Raw genomic sequence first — 20,446 nt, forward strand, 5'->3', positions numbered from 1 at the left:
CTGAGTGTACTTAAAACTGTTGAACGCGTCGTCGGCGCGAACTTGAAACATTTGCGCGCAGGATTTACGCGTCCAGTTAAATTTACGACTGCGCACCTTTGCATGAAATTGACGTGGCATTTTATTTGGCCCGCTCCAGTCCGGGCCAGCTCAGGTCCCTTTGGCGGAGGTCAAGCCGAACGTGGGCTGTACGAGTGTGTGTGGGTAATATCTGCAGAATACAAGGCTTGTTAAGTGATTAATCAGCGCCAGATATAATTTGTGTCTGCGTTAATTTTTTCCTGCGAATAAAGCCAGCTTGTCGGATGTCTGCGGCTCAAGGAGGAGTCTCGTGTAAATTAGGACGTAGCCACCAAGCCAGTTGGCTTTGGGGATATATGTATATGTATAAAAAGGCAAGAGGACGTGTGAAATTACCGACGGAATTATGCCCGCAGTTTGGCAACTTCTCAGGCCGAAACCGGGCCTAATTCGAGGTGGGACTATCACTCATGTCGGTCGGTGTACTTGATTTTGCAGTGATAAAGGGAGGAGATTTTAAGAGGATTTTTAAATTAACTTCCTGTCTCAAACATTAAGCAGAAGATAACTTTATCTCAAGAGCATTTTCTTCAATTTAAATATATTTTTAATAGTTCTTTTTAAAAGGAGATTGAACAAAAGAGAAAACCCAAATCAAATCTATAAATTTCATAATCTTGATTTAAGATATTTTTCTTATCGAGTACAAATCTAAAGAAATCTAATCGAAAATTCCTACATTAATTGATTCAATCAAACAAAGGGAAATCTCTCGGGACTCGATGGACTGCAGACATTCCCATAAAAATTAATAAATATACTTGAATGTACCGCCATTAGCCGACGGAACCGGAAGAGTACATTAAATGAAATGCAATTATGGACTCTCCTTTGAATAAATCATCGCATAAGTGATGAGAGAATGCCTTTTGCATGCATTCAGAGGCACTGAGGTGCGTTGAGTTATGTAAGCGAAGGTCCTGGCCGAAGGACAACTGCTCATTCCCTGGAGTCGCTGCCGGATCAATCGAGCTTGGGAATTGCGGTTCCGAATAAAAGGCCACCGAGGCATGAATTACGGAATGCCTACGAGGACGGGAGGGAAGTGCAGCCAGGCGTTAGATGAGGTCCTGCTGGAGGGTTGCAAGGACCCAGGCCAAGGAACCGCCTGAGAACATCGCGATGGCATAAAATCGTCACAAACAAGCAAACAAAGCCGGGCAATCTTGTTATCGAAGACGCCGCATCGAAGGTATCGGGGGCTATATAAACTACTTCAGGTAATCTAGGGCTTAGAAATGCTAATCGCCTTTATTTCGGGCAACAACATACGCAAACACACACAGACAAAGGCAACCTTTTGCGCTTTGTCACCGTCGCCTTGCCGGGCTTTGATAATTGAAACCAAACCATAGAGAGTTTTTCGGAGATGGCAAAGGATTCGCTAGGGTCTTCTTTTTTTCCTCAATTTCCATTCGAGTGTCGCTTCCCTGGAGTTATTCGTGCGATTATTCCTGGGGAGGTATCTGCGCAGTATTGTCCTAGTGCACAGTAAGAAATTCTAGAGGTCTTACTTGTATATACATATTTAAAGGTATAAAAACAAATAGCTAACCATAGCATTTTTCAGACAGAAATCTAATGTTTTCTTTTCTTACACAACACAACTATTATATTCCAATTAATATATTTAAACTATAATAATTTCTTGAAACTTTTCTCTGTGCTCCCATCCATCCCTCTAAGGATATTAAAGGACAACCCGTTTCTCCTTCTCCTGGGTACTTCCTTTGCGTAGGGCCATCCAGAGTCAGCCCCTAAAACGCTCGCTGCTTTTTGATATTGCCTCGGATTTCACCAGGACACCCTTTACCATTTCCCGTATTCGCAGGATCCGATCCGAATCAAGCAGGCAGTTGTCCTGGCTGCTGTCGCATAATTGCAGGTTGCAGGCAAGGACTTTGATTTTCGGCTACCTTGCCGCGGTTTCCTCTCCCTTCCCCACCTCTGTGTGTTTCGGATTTCAGTTTTGTCAAGTTCCTTTGGCTCGGTCCCTGTTCGTGGCATCAGATGCGTTTTTATTTGTTTGCTATCTTTGTCCCAGCGCCAGCATCATCATCAACATCAACATCATCAACATCCTCGCCATCGCCTTCGTTTCGTTTGACAATTTTCCGCCTGACATTCAAGATTTTAATCGCCGGCATTTGCCATAACTAGATTCTTGGGGTTTGCCGTTTGAACAGTCTCGGGTTTCGCCTAGCATCCTTTGGCCAAAAAAAACCTTTCAAAGGTCTCACTGGTGATGGTTTCTGGTTTTATTTACCCCTTTGAATATGGGAAAATTCAAGTTTAAAGCTGATTAAAAACAATATAATATATATATTGTTTGGTCTTTAACATACTATTTCAAGAAATCAAATTGAAAGAACAAAGTCTAATAATATCCGTTAACCTTTACTATTTAATTTAAAACATTGCATACCTAATGCATTTGCAATCTCTCTCAATTCTCTTGCCCAAAAAAAGAGTCCAATCTGACATTCGGGTTATCTTCCATTACCTTTTTCCAGCGTTGACAAAGGACCTGCCGGCTGTCTCATTTAACTCAAGTACCCATTTCCCCCGTTATGTTTTGGCCAAGAGCTCATTACGCGCCCCATTATATAAGCCAAGGAGGAGGAAGTCAAATACAATGCCAAAAAAAATTAAAAGCGAAATTAAACACATTCAATTAAATTTTGTGTGTAATTTTTCGCAACGCAAAAGTTGGCCAAAAGCAACCCCCCGGTGGAAAGGTGGAAAAGTTATCCCTGTTGACTGCCATTAAGGTCACCACTCTACCCTCCCCCAGGAAAGCGTGTTGTGCTGACCCTTGGAAAAAGCTTTGTTTTGCAGGGGAGACTCTTCTCCTCGGGCAGGTGAGCTCCCAAAATATGGAAGAGTAATGCCGAACATCAGCGCTTATAACTGTGCCGATTATGAAGTTAATTTATCAGCAACAGAGCGGATGAGCAGGCAGTCCGTCAGTCAGTCAGTCGCTCATTCATTCATTCATTCATTCATTCACTCACTGTCAGCCGGGCGGGGATTATGGCCCGGTTGGGGGCGGAAGGGGAAGTGGTTGGCTTTTTGGTTGCCATTCTGGATTGAGCCATTTGCTGGGGCGGACATTCATTAAGCCATCAAATTGCTGAAGACAAATTTACCCAGTCAAATGAATAAGTGAGCAGGTAACGAGGGGAGTTAGCAGAGTTTTTGAAGTTGCTTAATCCATAGTTGAATACAAAATTAAGACTGCTAAAGCAGGATTTAACTCTCATTATTTATATTAAATATTAAATATTTTAAAGTAATCTGTAAGAAAATCTGTAACCTTTGTCTTGGCTGTATTCCCACTTAAATAACTCTGGTATACACCTCGCTCTCACTTGGCTTAAAGCTGGCCCCCGGAATAGTTGTGTGGGAAGTTCCTTTAACTTGTAAGCAGTTGGCAAAGTTCTGCTCCTTGGCAACTTTTTGCGACTGCTGTTCGCTGCTCTTTGTTCACTTGCAGAAATTCCTGCTTCAATTTACTTTCAACATGCTTTTTCAAGGGGTTCTCCTTTTTTTTTTATTATTCCGGCGTATCCTGGATCCTGCCACACACACACACATACACATATAGAGGGGGGAGAGCCTTAACGATAAGACGCACGCACACTGGGACAACGGGGGCGGTATTAGTGGGTGGCGATGTCTACAGTGCCGTAGACATTACCGCAGCCACGAGCGTGTTTTACGTTCATCTGTCTACTTAACGTTGCAGGACTCATCCCCAGACTCATCCTGTGCTCAAGACAACTTCGCCATCCTTCGTCCTTCGCCGTCCTCGTCGTCGTCGTCGTCGTCGTCGTCGTCGTCTGCGTTTTAACGTACTAATCCTTGCTTTTATCTCTTGTTTGACTTTTGCTACGCGCACTCCATACACTGGCTCATTTAATGTCATTGTCGCTGCCTCCCCTGTGCGCCCCCATCGCCTCAGCTTTTCCACAATTTTCCACCACTTCCCCCACTTTTCCTTGCTCGCAATCCTTTCCAAATATTTGTCAATTTGTATGCGCAAGTTTCTTTTCAATTCGCACCACACGGCGTATGCGTGTCATAAGCGTTTCTTAAAGTGTTTGTCCTGGAGCCTTGATTTCGCAACGACTCCTGTTTCTTGGTTCCCGATTCCTGTGAAAATGTTTGCACTTGCTGCCGCTCATCGCATTTGGATTTTCCATTTATTTACCTTTCATTTTTCGTGCCGTTCCGCTGGCCCGTCCATATATATTTCATTAATCAACGGCACGTGACCGAGTATTAATTTTTAAACCCATCGGGAATTTCAAAGTGCCTTCCTGTTTACACTCGAATACCCTTTCTTTTGAGCAAAAGTGAATGCTTTTCCACAAAAAGGAATAAAGGTATCACCTAGCTTTGGTTCTTGTTAACTTCAAGTCTAGGGTACTAGCAGGGTCTTAACGTTTGAATTTGTATTGTGTTTCATGTTTTTTGTTGATTCTACTTATGGCTTACGTGGCGTATGCGCGCTGCACAAACAATTGGACTTGGCAAAGAAAAGCTTTCGTTTTCCCCAAGATTCAATTACATTTTTGTTGTTGTTTGTTGTTGTCCCCTTACATAAAAAAGGGAAATAAATATAATATGAACAGTTGGGGGAATCCAACTTTTTAATCACAGTCTCGGCTTCCTAATGAGCAACCCCTTTTCCCGCCCGTCTGCCTCACATGCAACACAATAAACTCAAATTAGCCAGTGACAACGAGCCTTTGCCGCTCTGCGGACTGGAATGCGTATTTATTATAATTAACAAAAATTAAAAGGGCTAAATTTGTGAAATGGTGCTCGAAAAGCAAGTGGCGTTTCATTAAAGTCGAAGAGAGGAAAATGCGCAGCGTCCGCTTTTATGTGTGTGTGTCTCGTTACATAACAGGCATTATCTTAACGCTAATTCAGTTATTTCTTAATTATAAACTACTTACGCCAGCGCAGCGAATTTTCTAACACAGCTCCGGGGGGAAACTTAGCTTTGGTTTGGCTTTTCCAATGACAAAGTGGGGATTTGGGGGAAAACCGGATGTCTTGGAAAACTTGGGGACACGTGTGCCGTTGTCTCAGTTACAGCTTCTGCTGTGCATAATTACCAAACTTCTCTCTGTGTGTGAGTGTAGTTATGATGGCTCAGATTACCAGGCCAAGTTTTGGAGGGCTCGGAAAAATAGGAGGAAAATATATGTATATAGCTGCAGGGGCTATGGCGCTGGACCCAGGACCCATTTGCTACCCCTTTTTTTACGCGTTGGAACTACAATTGGCAGCCCTCAACTTACCCGGTCGTCTGGCAAAAAACACTTCAAGCAGCGAACTTTGATTGAAATATACAATTTTAATGAGGCGGCGGCTGCTCAGGCCGAGTCCCGCGGCAAACAAAATAGTCCTTCCACTCGCATTTCGCTCTTTTCGCATTGTAAAAATCGAGGAGGAGGGCAAACAAGCTGGCAAACAGGCGAGTGCAAACACAAACAAGCGGAACTTAAAGAAACAATGAGGCCCGGGGATCCGGGATCCGGGGAAAATCGAGTTAGGGGCATGAATTTCGAGGGGGTTACTTTGATGGCATCTTATAAGACATTTTCGAACTCGCAGACAAAAGATAAACAAAAGCAGAGCCAACTTTGTTGTTTTCTAGTTGCTACTTTTAAATTTATGATGTTTGTGCACTCGAACAGATGTCAGAGTTTTGTTAAAAAAAAAAACTATGCAATCTTTTCATTGATCAGACAAATATACTTATTAAATTATATTTATATACAATTACCTTCAATTAACCTTTATTTTTATTACAAATAACCATCTAACTGAGCATTAAAAACCCCTCTAAAAAATACCTTTATAATATATAGCTCCGATTAAGCTACTTTAACTTTCTCTTCGGTTAATGTACTCTCCTGAGCAGTTGTAATAAAAATCAAATCATCGAACCGCATTCGAAGAACCCAAAGCATTCAAGTTCTGGTTCAAAGAGCACAAGCGAATGTTAATGGTAAATGAAGTATTAATTAGCATCGAACTACTGTGGGGCCACGAAAAAAACAATAATAATAATAAAGAGAGGAGAAAAGGAAAAACCAAAATGAAAGAAAACCCCAAAATGCGAAAGGGCGCGGTGATTGAGACTCCGATTCAGACTCGAATATATACAGTGAATTACAGGGCAAGTCGAATGAAACACACACAAAACTGGGAGAAATGATTAATTACGCTCAAGAGTTGCCAGAGTTGCCTTTGAGTATGATTTATTGTAATTTAATTGTGGCACATTATGCGGTCGATTTGGGGTTTGCATTTGAATGGCATTTTTGAGCTTGGAAATTGCCAAACAAGATGGAGCCAAAGATTCAACCGACATCAAAGCCGCTGGCGAAAAGTTTTTACCCCCAGTGAGTGGAGCAAGAAGGCAACAAAACAAAAGCAAATTATCATATCATCGAGAGCAGAAGGAGCCAAAAGGAGCGGACATCCATCAGAGTTGTCAACTATTATATAGACTAGCTCAATCTATACTTGGAAATCATGAAATAGCTATAAATTTAAATGTATTTCCATTATTTATTGTTAGAAAACATACAAAACAATGATAAAACCTTGCTCCTCTATACATATCTTAGCAAAAACCAAAACTTCTTTCTATATCTTAATCAATAAACCAATGTTTGGCTAGACTACCCACTGAGATGGCATCTTTACTGTGTTGCCCTTGTTTCTATGCTGTGGCCAGCCATCCAGGTGAAAGGAATTGTATATTCCCCTGATTATAATTTCATCAGCGGCAACACTAAGGAATCATCGGTGGCATGCCGAAGACAGCCATCCCAGGGATACCCCACGATGTGGTTGCAATGATTGAGTGGCGGCCAGGATGCGCCTCCCTCAACTTATTGACTAGCAGACAGAGTCCTCGGAACCTGTCCTGGCAGCGTTCCGCATGCCCCAACAAGCTGCCTCCTGCCTGGCAGACAGAAATCAATTGTTCCCATTATTATAATGAGATTACTTACCTACTGAACGACAAAACGGAGTGCCCAGAAAGCAACGGACGGAAAGGAGCAGCTCCCCCGGTAGATAGATAGATAGATAGATAGAGCCGTAGATATATAGATGGAAATAGATGTGTAGATGGCAGGGCTCTTTCTCCTTCTCGCGCTGTGTCGACGTTCGCCTGCCAATATAATGACTTTAGTAGTCAGCGGAAAATGCTGGAAAATTGCTTGGCAAAATGCTAGAGCTCACTGAGAGCTCGAGTTGAAGGTTTTGCTCGAATTTCAGGAGCCACCGGTGGCAGCACCCGGTTACCTGTTTTCCTTTTTGTTTTTCCGATTCCCTCCCCACGCCCCCATGTTCGAGTGGATTTTCCTGCTGCATTTTTCCCCGGCAGCGTTTATCAGTTTTGCATTGCATTTGAGCTGAGATTAGCGGCAGGAAGACGGGGTGGGGCGACTCGGAATCAAATCGCTGACTAAATCGTTTAATGGGATTCTGATTTTGATTCTGATTTTGAATTTGAAGAAATTCCTCCATGCTGCCGCATTCCAATCGAAAATTAATAAGCCATTTTCCCATGAACTTCCGAGAGTTAAATAGTGATGTAAGTAGAGTTCTATTAACTAAAGATGACTAAAATTCCCTCTACGATTCCATTTCAATTACATTATCAAACTTAAAACCCCATGAAGCACTCATTTCTACACATTTTTCAACTGCCATTGTTGAAGTGTTAAAACCATCGAGATACTTTCCTTAGAATCAAGATACTCATACTTCTGGCAAATGCGTTCCCATGCTCCGGACTTTCAGCGGAATGAAAGCGGAAAATGTGTGTCAAATGCAGACAATAGAAAGTGAAGCGCCGTCCATTAGAGAACAAACAGTTGGGCTACCAAGATCATGAAGATGATGATGCCACGGGCAATGGATACTTTGCAGCAATGTGAAGTGTTTGCTTTTTGAACTTAACCCACATGGCGGATACGCAGTCCTCCAAAAAAGATATGGAGCATATATCTCTCCCCCCGAAGCTGAAGGTGTGAAGCGACTTTCGATTTTCACAGCTAAGTAAACAGCAATTGAGGCAAGTAAATAGAAAAAAAAACACACACAGCATTGAGAAGAGAATGGTCAATGGCCTGGACAGGGCTCAATTTCAGACGAAGGCAAAGAGTTGGGCAGCCAGCCTCGGACACTTATAGCAATATCGATTAACGAGTCCGAGATGGAGCTCCTCCATTTGGAGCCATCTTAACAACACTTAGAGAAATCCAGAGACTAGTAAAGGGTTATTAAAAGGTTTATTAACAAGTGTTTCTTTAGATAAATAATATTTCAGAAGAAACTTCTACTTTTACTTTTTAGAAATTATCAATTTGAATCCCATTTTCTCTCTGTGCATCAACTTAAGTGCCCTGCAAGCAACTCAAGTGTACAGACGGGGAACGGAGTGTGAATATCGCATGTCAGTGGAGGTATAATTAATGCGGGTCAGACGCCGATTACAATGCCCCAACTGACAGCTTCGAGTGTCCATATGTGCCCAGTCCCGATCCGTCTAGGAAATGGAAATGGCCAGCGGCCAGCAGCAGCAGCAATGACAAGACGAAAGCCTGGTCAGAAATAAAGAAACGCCATGATAAGCGAATTTACCGGCTTAGCCTCCTCGAACTCACTTTCTACTTCACCAAAGACTTTGTCTCAATGAATTTTATATTTATGGTTCAACAGCCACAGGAATTTGTCTAGCAATCTCACCTCTCACAGTGTCTATGTGGCGCTCGTGGCAAAATTAATGAATTTCCTATGCAAATGGCGGAGCGCGAAATAAAATTTAATGTCGAGCAAAAAAATGCGAAGGCGACGTGCCCGTGCCCGTGTCGAGCTGGCAAATTGTTGCTGAAGAAAAATTAAACGCATTAGGTTGGCGGTGAGCGAGTCCTTAAAGCGCAGCAAAACTAAACTATCGATTTATGCAAAGCAACACTTCTTCCCTTGTCTACCCAACCCATCCCTTATCATTATTGTGTTCGTTTAGGCATTGTTAAGGCCCCGCCTTAGCTCAGTTCAGTTCAGTTTAGTTCAGTTCAGTCATTGTTGCTGCTCTGTGGGCTTGGCACTGTGCCTGTGACAGGCATTCACTCCATTTGACTTTGGAGACAGACAGGAACTGGGTCACCGGCGGATGGATGAGCCAAGCTGCTCGCCTGCCAGCCTGCCAGGAGCTTCGTCCTTGCCCCAGTCCTGGCCCTGTTGGCGACGTGCAACTGTTGGCGGTAGGCAAATCAATTGCCATCGATAAACAATTTGCGAAATATTCAATGCATTCTTAAGCCACTCTCAGCGCCAAGGACCTTGGGTCCTTAATGGGATTGGAATTAGGGCCACCATAATGCAGGAAGCGGAAATGGAGTGGCAATGCCGTTGCCTGAAGGGAAAATAGTAAATGGGGAATCTCTTAATAAAGGTGTATTACTTTTACGTGGGTTTAAAGTTCTGTTTAAGGAGAGTTTAAAGTTTGAAAGCATGATTGTTTAACTTTTGTGATATATTAACAAGTTAAATAACATTTCCATAGCTTTTCCTTTAAAGGACATTAATTTATTACTTCCTATTTAAGCCTGACTAGCAGTGGTTTTATCTAAAAATCGAACCATTTAAAGTGCACTTTATAGCCATTGGGGAAATCAGTTAATGTCACTATGTGGGCGTGGCCTCGCCCCTTTCATGCGGCCACCTGCCATGACCACAAACCCTTTGCATAAGACCGGCAGAAGAAAGTTAATATGCTTAGAGCCTGGCCCGCTGCTGGTGGCACACAACAACATAAATTGGCTAATTAGGCGCAATTAAATATCCCTTTTGATTGCGGTTGCCACACACACACACACACAGGAAGAGGAACGGGAATAGAAACAGACATAGACACACACGCACACCCCCTTCCCCACTCAATCACACACTCTGTCATAAGTTTTTGTTGCAGTTTTTTGCCCTTTCCGGGAAATATTCGGACCAAGGGGGAAAACTGGAGAGTGTTCGTTGGGCAACGCCCGGTGTTGCAGTGTCCTACGCCCACTGAAACATATAGCTGGGGTCGTAAAAATAGGAGCATTTGATAAAGGATTTATGAAAATAATACAGCAAAATAACACAATGTTAATAATCATGTTAGAAGCAATATATATATATATTTAATAATATATTTTATATTGCAAAGAATAGTTTTTCTCTTTTGTAAGATTTTTTGTATGTAATAGGTGTAATATAGCAAATAATTTTAAAAAAAAACATCTTAATTATAATGATAAATAGGTATAAACAGCAAGCAATCCATATAAAGAACTATATGTGATATCGATGCTAAATTCGAATGTATCAACCTTACAATACATTGTTATATTTCTAAAAAATCTATTAATTTCAATCAATATTTACTTTATTAACCAGAAACTAATTAAAGCTTCAAAATAACACCAATTAAATGTAATTTTCCCTTCGATATTTTATCGATATTATATCGATATTATTGATAAATTCACACTAATATCTCAAGCACAACTGTACTGAAGCGTATACACCCTCCCAGTTATAGGACGCCCGCACAGAAGTTTTGCCACAACGTGGAAAAACTTTTGCCGCCGAGCACAAATGTTATTTTCGTCGCTGTTTTTGCCTCTTCCGCATGGCAACGAGTGCGAAAGAGATGGCGGTATGGGATGGCGGAAACGGAAGTCGGGACTTGCCAACCACAAACTTTTCATGTAGCAAAAACGGCAACTCGGAAGAGCTGCAAGGAGCTTTTTGCACACACAAAAACACACAGCGCCCCCCCTGAGAGTTGTGTGTGTGAGTGCGGTGTGTGCTCAAATAATTGAGTTGGCATTGGTCTCGAAAAACAACATAATTACCGTAATTAATTGTAATTATAGTCAAATAAATTATGTGCAATGCAATAATTTGCGTACTACTAGCAGACTTTTTTTTCAAAGGCCCAAAGTCGAGCAAGTATAGCAACTGTGGCAATTGTAACTGCGGACAACTGGCGGCCCAAAAACCCGTCTAGACCCATTGACACTTACAAGCGCCAACGCTGTTGGCCTTCTAACGGTTTCTGGCACACCACGCAAACACACACACACAGCAACAACCACGCGAAGAACCTCTAAAATTTGTACCTACAACTATTTCAGCTAATTCTGTACCGCATTCCCTAACAACACTCGGTGTTCTGGTTTTTGTCTCTGTCTCTGGATGCCCCAGTCCCTTTTCTCTTGGCCATATTCTTGGTAAGAGGTGCTGAAACTCTTCCCAAGATCTTGAGAAAAGCAAAGCCAAATGTTATATTGGCTGCTGCAGGCAAACAGTGGTTAAGAAACCTTCTGAAATCTTAATTAAAAAATACTTAAATAACTATAAAACTAAGTAAGATGTAGTTAGTAATTCTAGGAGATGTAAAAGGGAGTGTCTGCATAAATATTTATTCCTAAACCTAGAGACACAATTTAACAAAAGCCACAAGTAACAAATGCTGCCTTAGTTAATCATAATTTAATTAAATTAAAAGCAACAAAATCCTTGAGAAAACCTTGCCCTAACCACTGTTTCTTAGCCCTGACTTGACAGTATCCGTTGTTGAACTTCTCCTTAGTTTTTTTTCTCTCCTTCTCTCTCTCTTACCGGGAACCCCCTTCCTTCCTTTAAAAGCCAAAACGTTGGTCTCACGAGATCGCGTTGGCCGCGACGCATGCGCAAAATGCCAAACAATTTTCGACCGCAGCTGTGCCCGACCTGAACTTATCTCGGGTATCTTTGTATCTGTATCTGAATCTGGAGGCAGATCGGTTGGTTGGTCCCTCTCTCCGTCCCCCTTTCCCCTGTTGCACGGTGCTAACGAGAAGTGCCGAAAACAGGCAAGAGACCAACAACTACAACAACAAAGGCGGCCAGAACTAAACTAAAGCTGCACTCGTTTGCCTGTCGCTCATTTGGCTTTGGCTTCGTTCTTGTTAACTGTTCGTTCAGTCCAAGTGGGGGCTTTTTCGGCCATAAGTGGTATAATTTGGCCCGCTACATTATGTCGCACACTCACACACACTGAGATAGCTGGCTGCACTGGGCCAAAAGCTGTATTGGATACCCGCAATTAAAGGCTTGTGGCTCAAATGAGTGGGCTAGTTAAGTGGGCCGTGGCTCTGATTGGGCATATGGTGGCATAACTAGCCTGCAATGTGTCCCCCCAGGTAACACATATCGGTTGCAATTTGGCAAATGGAAGTTGCAAATGATGGGGAATGCGTGATATGGCCGAGATTTTTTGGTGGTAGATAACTCTCAGACACGAGGCCAAGGATCTGGGGAATGTGATCACAGGGAATTTAACTAATTCCCCTTTTATATTTCAACTGCTGTCAATGCTTCTCATGTCCGATAACATCGCTTACAAAATACTCCCTAACAAGGGTAACTCCCTGTGACTTTTACAAAATCAGAAATCAACTAAGAGAATTAAACAAAAGATTAAGCGAAACGTGGCTACAAATTATGACCACCAGTCCTGGGGTTCGAAAACATACAATCTCAGATCGCAGCTCTGTCCGAGGGTCATAAATAACCACCGAAATGTAGATTTTGTCAACGCCTCTCTTACTGGGCAGCTGCGTCCGCATAATGGGTGGCTCTTTCACTACTCAACTCTCGAAATCCCAGACTTTTGGGACCATCCCGCCCAGCACACGTGTCTGGGGTCTGTCTGCTTTATCTAGCCACTGCAGTTACCAGACTGGCGGCATGACCTTCGCACAAGTTTTTGGCCATGTTTGTCATGTTTACACCTCCTGGCCTGCAATCCCTGCTGCAGCAGCTGCCGCCTGCACTTAAGACTGATATGATAATGAGGACTTCCTTCGCCGAAATAAATCATGGCTAAGCTCCACTATGTTAATTGGCCCAAAGGGTACAACTGCGGCAAAGGAGAGGACCAATTTGAACGCAGAAATTCCTGCCAATTTAAACAATTTTCGGACAAAAAAAAAAAGAAAAAACAAAGGCAGTCCGCAGTCGGCAGTCGGCACTTGAAGAGCCTCCGACAAACACTCGAATACGCAAATTTAAATAAAATCATCAAGAATCGGAAATTTGAATTTCCGAAAAGAGGCACTCAAATGGTTTGTAGGTAGCCCCGGCTAACCATCGTCATTCCATCGAGTCGGCGGCCACTTCAGGCCGAAAGTTTTTGGTCTGCTGATGTCGGTGTCGCTGGGTCTTAACCTGGCCAAAAGCCCAGCCCGACCATTCGTCCGTCAGTCAGCACCTCATTCAAATGGCCCCCGTCTGTCGGTGGTCTCTTGTCCGCGGTGGCTCCACGTTCAGTGTCCTAAGTGCACCACTCTCGGGGCTCGTCTTCTCGAAATTCTCGTCTCGTTTCGTTTCGATTCGTTTCGCCTTTTCTTCCTCTGTTTTTGGCCAACTTTTTGTTCTCATTCTCTCTCTTTCCTGAAGTGCATACAATTGAAATAATTTCCGTGAGCCACCCTCCCCGAGTCGAGTGCAGCGCACTTTTTGCATAATTAAATTTATTTTTTAGTTGCATGCCATCGCCCCAACTACGACGCTTTTGTAGGTGGTTCTCGGCATAAAGTAGTCGTAATATTTTAATTAAAATTACTTTTGTTTTCAACCATTGAGTCGGATGGGGAAGTAACATTTTCCCCGACTTGCACATGCCCTTTTTTTCTTAAAAAAAAAAAAGGGATAATTAAATAAATGGGTATTAAAATAGAAACTCACATCAGGGAAGCTTTAGCTTTATTTCTTGACTTTTTTATGTATATTCTTGCAAATCATTTAATGGCCAAGAGAGCTGCCACTCTCCCTTAGCATTGGGAAAGTAGAACGATAGAGTTTTATGCATTAAATGTAGGTTTTTTGGCAGCTATTCTCCATGGAAAAAATTTTAATAATAGCGCTCGGGCATTTCTGGCTGTAAGCAATTTCGCCTGGAAGTAGGCTAACAAAATTTATGTCAACTGACTGCGCACAACTTTTGTTAGCCGCAGACACGCCCCCGTATTTCTCCAGAATCTCTACTACAAAAAAAAAAATATATATATAACCGAAGGATGTCCAAGGACCAAGGCTGAGAAAAACCAAAATGTTACTGGATAAAAATAAAACTGTCCGGCTAGAAATTTTAATATAAGCCACTGCCTTGTCCTCTGGCTGGGAAAATGTGTGTCACCAGGCACTAGGCACCACATCCTTATCCCCCCGCTCCGACATCCTCATGGATGGGCTTAGGGCCAAAGCCAGGCTCCTGTTGCAGGGCACCCAGCGAACAGAAAGCCAATTCCACTCGCTCCTCGTGGAGGGAAGGCATTTTGTCTTTGACAAAAATTTAATACACGGCAGTTTGTCTTTGGCTTTTGTACCCAAAAAAAAAAGAAGAAGTTTGCAGGATATCACCAGGCTCCTGTGCAGGTAGAACAAATCTTGTCGTCGCCACTTGCGTGTGCAACAGTAGGAGCAGCAACTGCAACAACTGCAACTCTCGTGTTTTACATGACAGGCGTGTGTGTCGCGGAGGGCTAAGACGGAGGTTAAGATGGGGTTAAGGATCTGGCAGTTGTTACCCGACATCTAAGTAGTTGCAGTATCTTTTGACTGCATTTTGCGTTTTTAACTTTTAAATGGGTTAAAGGGCAAAGCGCTTGCTTCCTGAATATATAATTGTGTTGAAGCTAGCTTTTGGGATTTAAATATAATTGGTATTGATGGTTTCAGAGGGATTTCTTCTAAGCAAACATGGACTAATATTAGTTTTGATTAAAGAATCCCAAAAAAAAAAGGAAACTGTTTTTCAATCCAGCTGCAAATTAGGTCGAAGTGGCTTCCACTATTTCTTCTACTGTTGCTGCAACTGCTACTGTTGTTGATGCTGTTGCCATCATTGTTGTCACATTCGGTCGGAATTCGCTTGGCAATTTTCACCAGACTGCTGCAACACTCTGGCAACAATGCCGCCACATATGTGGCAGGACATTCGCCATCCCCGGTTGCTGTCCAAAACCCATACGGAAGCGCGCGCAGTTCCATGTTCGTGGCCAATGGCTTTTAATTGAAAGCGGCATATTCAGAGCGGCTGCAGGACCGGCCCAGTTAAAAATTGTAATTTCCATTTCCCCTTTGCAACCAACCGACTTCTTGCAGTTGGTTCTCGAGTTTCTTTTTTTTTTTTTTGAGAGTGGCTTTAAAATTGCCGCTGGGCCAAGTTCTTGGGGCCGTTCTTTGTGCTGCCTTTGCTGCTGCTGCTGTGGTGGTGGCTGCAAATTAAATTGGCTTTAAATTGACACCTCCGGTGGCAGGATATGGCCAACACTCGCACACACACACACACACACACTCTGGCTCGTACATATCCCTTGCGTTGCTTAACTTTATTAAGGATTTCGTGCTGCAGCTGCTGCCTAGATTGCTGCTGTTGCTGCCACGCCCCCCCAGCAACATCGACTCAGCAGCGGCAGTTAATAAAGAACCAAATTATTGTGTTGTTCACACTTTGACACATTGAAACGGAAATTTAATTAAGGATTTTTTCAATAAAATTGCGCTGTTTATTGCCTGCGGCGCAGTGGTAAGCTTTAAGGACCCCAGCTGCACTCCGGTAGAAGGAGTTAAACCGAGATCTTCGAGCAGCTGTGGCTCCCACCAAAGTTGGCGTTGCATGTTCATATATAAATAAGGCACTCGGCAAGTGAATGCAGGGAGAGAAAAATAATTAAAGATTTACAGACACTTTCTGCTTAAGGAAACTTGTATGAAAAACTAAATATATGTTTATCAAAAATTATATTTTTATACCCCATCTTCCTAGCTACATTTTAAGCAATATTACAGGCAAGCTTTTAGTTTCCGCTTTGTTTTTTCAGTGCTTAAAAATTAGTTTGCATGCGATGGCTGCCATTGCCATTTCCATTTGCGATACGGAGGACTACAAACGAGGCAGGAGCTACTCCTGCAGGATGCAGCCCGCAGCACGAGAAGATGCCGCTCCAGCAGCACTTCAGTGCGCAGCAACAAAAGAACTAATTAAAAAATTAATCTAGCTTAAAGTTCCATTAGAGCGCCAGCGAAGTTTGCGGCAAGCTTTTCCCAGTTCTGCCAGCTTGTTATGGGTGAAAAACAGACAGGCAGGGAGCGAGAGCGAGAGCGACAAGGAAATGGAAAAACTTTTCTAGTGCACTGTGCTCTCTCTCTCTGTCTCTCTCTGTCTCTGTGTGCCAAAGACAAGGACAACAATGGCTGAAGCGGCAGGCCGGAAGCCGGAAGCGGCAGCGGAAGCGGAAGTGCAAGCTGTGTGCAAAAAAAGGTCTGCGAAAAATAAGGCTGAATAATTAAATTGTCCTTGAACACAGAACACAGGAAAGTGAGCATCGAAATGGCCAACTGCAGCATGCATAAAATGTGTGCAATATGCAGGCCGAACTAATTTCAACTCAAGAGACGCTATTCAAAAGACCACAACTTATGTTCGTGGCGAATTTATGGTCAAGAAAGTGGACCGGCCTTCCTTTTTGAACTTAAATACAGGCACCCGGCTCAAAAGTGAAAGTTGGCAAGTGCAATTACGAGTGGGTCAGATCGTTAACTTTGACTTTGTGACGAGGGATTAAAGGTAAATCGGCTTACGCCGGTCCAAGCGCGAACAAAAGGCCAACCGAGAGTTATGATGAAGTGGTTGGTGGCCATCGGGATAAGAATTTCAACTCTCTTACATCTTAGTTCTTAAGTTCTTCTGCCACTTCAAGTGGCCGAGATGTCACTGCCGGAAATGGCCCATTTTCTTATTTGTTTCACTCTCCTGCCGTCCTGGCACCTCATAAAAATGTAACTGACTAAGCAAATGTGGGCAAAAAAAGAAGAAGAGAATGTGTTGGCCACGCCTCCTTCTTTCTTTTGGCATCGTAAACAGCGAAAGAGCATTAACAATTTCCATAAAACATATAACGAAACCGTGCTCATAAGGAATATGGCCTAGAATGACCGTCCGTTCCCCCCATCACGTTTATGAGGAGTTCAAAATGCTGACGACTTTTATGCCTGAGTCAGGAACCCGCCGCTCGCAAAGATCAGAGACATCGGGGGCCAGAAGACATAAAAATGTGCCGCTCGGTGCCACGCCCACCGTAGCTGCCATATAAATTCTTTCCAAATCCGTCGGCATTAAATTGCTTGGGATCTCTGTTCTTGCCAGAATTTAACATGTTTCACAAGTAATAAAATTGCATTTCTCACATCATACACTCCCGCGGAGGCTGAGGCTGAGAGGTGTCATAAAGGGTTGGACTTTACAATGGGATGCTAAAAATGTCCAGAACAGAGAAGGGAAATTATTTGGGATTTACAACAGATCTTTGTCTATATCTTTCTATATATCTATCTATCTGAGAACAGTAGAGGTACTTTTTCAGTTACCTTTATTCTTTAGCAAGAATTAAGACAAGAAACGTCTTCAAATAATGACACATCTTTTGATTTCTTAGCTTTAAGTAGAACATTAGCAGCAGTAATGAATTCATTGAAAATTAGCTATTAAATACCAATTTCTTTCCTTTCAGTGCATCTAAAATTGTTTACTTTTCTAGTTTCAAAACTATAAAAGGGGTCATTGTCTAGCCGAAAGAGTATTTGAGCCGGAGGAGTTGAAGCGAATTGAATCGAGTTGCGCTCTGTTTGCCACTCATTCCGCATAATTTGACAAACAGACAGATAGATAGACAATCGCGATTGATGGCCCTCTGGATCTCTATCCTGGACCTTCAGGCCAAAGTACATGCATTTAATCAAACGCGCTCGAGTTGCCATTTGTTGGCTTTTTGGCAAAACTTTTCAACGCTCCTGCTGATAACGAGTTTTGTGCATTAAGCCCCATTATAACGCCCGAAAATTACAGGGACAGCCATGGAGTAGAGTAACAGTAGGAGTAGGAGTAGAAGTAGGAGGAGTAGTCCTCGAGTTGAATCCTAGTCGAATCCTTCGTCGTTTATCTTGGCAAACAGCCGGCGCTGGGGTGGCAGGGATCTCCTGCTGGGCTCTGCGAAACACTCGTTTAGTGTAATTGGGCCAATGGCGCTGCCAGTTACACCCACGCAACTAGCCAGAAAACCCGAGGAGGTCTCCGGCAACAAAAACTGCAAACTTTCGGCCCAGACAAACACACTCATACACACCACACCACACCCATAGACGGGGGGAGCCGAAAGTTTTATATATTTTATGACAGCCAGCAGCCAGACAGCTCGACGAGCCAGAACAGAGCTTGAGAGTTGCGTTTGAGCCGACACTCGCAGCTAGATAAACTTGGACGCCAGACTGTATATAATTACAGTTGGATGGCATTACAGTTACACTTTCACTTGGCAACACGGGGGCAACCGGGGGTTCGAGTCGCACATGTCACCAAAAAAGTTAACTTTGAAGTGCCCTGACCCCAGTCCCCCCTCCGGGCTGACCCCTTTTAAAGTGTCATTGCATTTGTAGATGGCTTTGGGCCAGATAAAAGACACAGCCACAGCAACACTCGTGAGTCATTCGAGGCACATAAAGTTCAGACAGTACAAGAAACAATTGAATTTTTTATTTAATTATTTTTTAATTAAAAAGGGGTAATGAATCACAGCTAAGAGGTAGAGAGTTGTAGGTAGGAAAGATCTTTACTAAGGTAACTATTTTTAATAGATATGTTAGGGTAATTAATTTTACATATTATAGACAATATTCCTAGGTCTTAAAGTTTCATTTTTCATTGATTTCTTTTACATAAATTTCTGTTCTTATAGATCACTCTTCAATAATACCCAATATTTGATTAGATTTTCATTTAAAAACTTAATTGGTTTTCCTTTCAATAAGAACACCCCATTGACCCAATTAGAAACTGATATCCTATATAGCTTCTCAAATATTAGTTCTGTAAACCATCTGTTGATCAATCGCAGCAAATGAAATGATTGGTAAACACAAGGCAGCTTTGATTATATTGCACTTGGGGATCTACTATATCAGATCTCGTTGGCTCTTTGACGCGCATCATCGCTGACAAATGTAACACTTAATTTTAATATCGCACATCATGATGGAGCTGCCCCTTCCCTGTTATTGAGTGTAAGACGATGACGGAATGGGATGTGGATGTGGATGAGGATGGTGCCACCATATGGCCACATAAGTATCCGATGAGATGAGATGAGATGAGTTGGGTTCGCGACGAGATGAAAGTGCCGCCCTGCCGGCTCAAAAAAAAAAAGGGAAACAAAACAAGTGGCACTCGAGAATGGAAACAAGCCTAAATAAGTGGATGCGATACATGACTCTTTTTTTTCTTTTTTTTGCACAAATTATGCAAATATACATATGTATATACACCAAAGTATGAGTATATTTTGCCATTTGCCTTGCTAATTTGACAGCCGTCGATGAATTCGTCTTGGAGTTCCCTTGGAGAAGGTGTCGCGTGCGCATTGCCCCGGCTTTGATGTTCGAGAATCAAGACTCGAGTGAAGCTAATTAACCAGCGGACCATGTGCCACCAGGCAGCATACCAATCCCTCAACACTTGCCACTGCCCCAAAAAAAAAAAAAAAAATCCCTCTGGGCAACAGCTGCTGTCGCCCCAAAAATAAAATTTAATTACGCCGATTTTTACGCCTTTGCCCATAGCTCAAATAACACATTCGGAAAGGCGACCATTTCCTTTTGACATAAAAGTGGTCCCTTAACAAGCGTTTCAACAGATCTGTCCGCACTTTGCACAATTAAAATGCTAAAAAGCCTCCCAAAAAATGAAATGCTATATATATTTTATACGAGCAACAAGTGCAAGAAATGAGGTGAAGTAAAAAATATAAATAAAAGGCTGTTGTAATTACCTGGTGAGAGTTAAATGATACATAAATTAGCCTGGAAAAGAAAACAAAGAAATCATTTAGATTTAAGTATTTTTTGCTATAAACAAGACTTAGTATCACAAAAGAAATCATAATTATTATGTAGCAAAGCTAAACCTTCGATTACTTCGCCCCTCTTTTGTTTTTAATTCATATTCTTTAATTAGTTTTCATACAATATCCTTAACTCATGTGCTCCTGACGAGGTCGTTAACTTGATTTACGAGGGGAAGAAATATATACATATGGTAAGGGGGCCTTACCCCTTTTTTCCCCCAGGGGCGGCGTGTCCGTGGCAGATCAAAAACAGCTGCGCCTCCGAAGATGAGGAGACTCTCCGCCTGAAAAAGGAGCGCTTAACACTTGCAAATGCCTTCTGTTCGCTGTTCTTT

At 42.6% G+C, this 20,446-nt stretch overlaps 1 protein-coding gene across 2 annotated transcripts in view; it reads right to left on the reverse strand.

Moving 5' to 3' along the window:
* Nucleotides 1–20,067, reverse strand: part of LOC110181801 (dynein regulatory complex protein 8) — a 308,724-nt gene extending 288,657 nt beyond the window's left edge. The window contains exon 1 of one of the 2 annotated variants that reach the window (XM_086828341.1): nt 20,037–20,067. Coding sequence is in view for 1 of the 2 variants with exons in the window: in XM_086828342.1 (XP_086684468.1) it covers nt 20,037–20,059 (23 nt within the window). In the remaining variant the exon portion in view is untranslated. The remainder of the gene's footprint in view (nt 1–20,036) is intronic. The other variant, XM_086828342.1, reaches the window with a different exon arrangement.
* Between the last annotated feature and the right edge of the window lie 379 nt (nt 20,068–20,446).

This window comes from Drosophila serrata, unplaced genomic scaffold, assembly GCF_035046125.1.
Source record: "Drosophila serrata isolate PLE 108 unplaced genomic scaffold, ASM3504612v1 contig_184, whole genome shotgun sequence".
Taxonomy (NCBI): Eukaryota; Metazoa; Arthropoda; class Insecta; order Diptera; family Drosophilidae; genus Drosophila; species Drosophila serrata.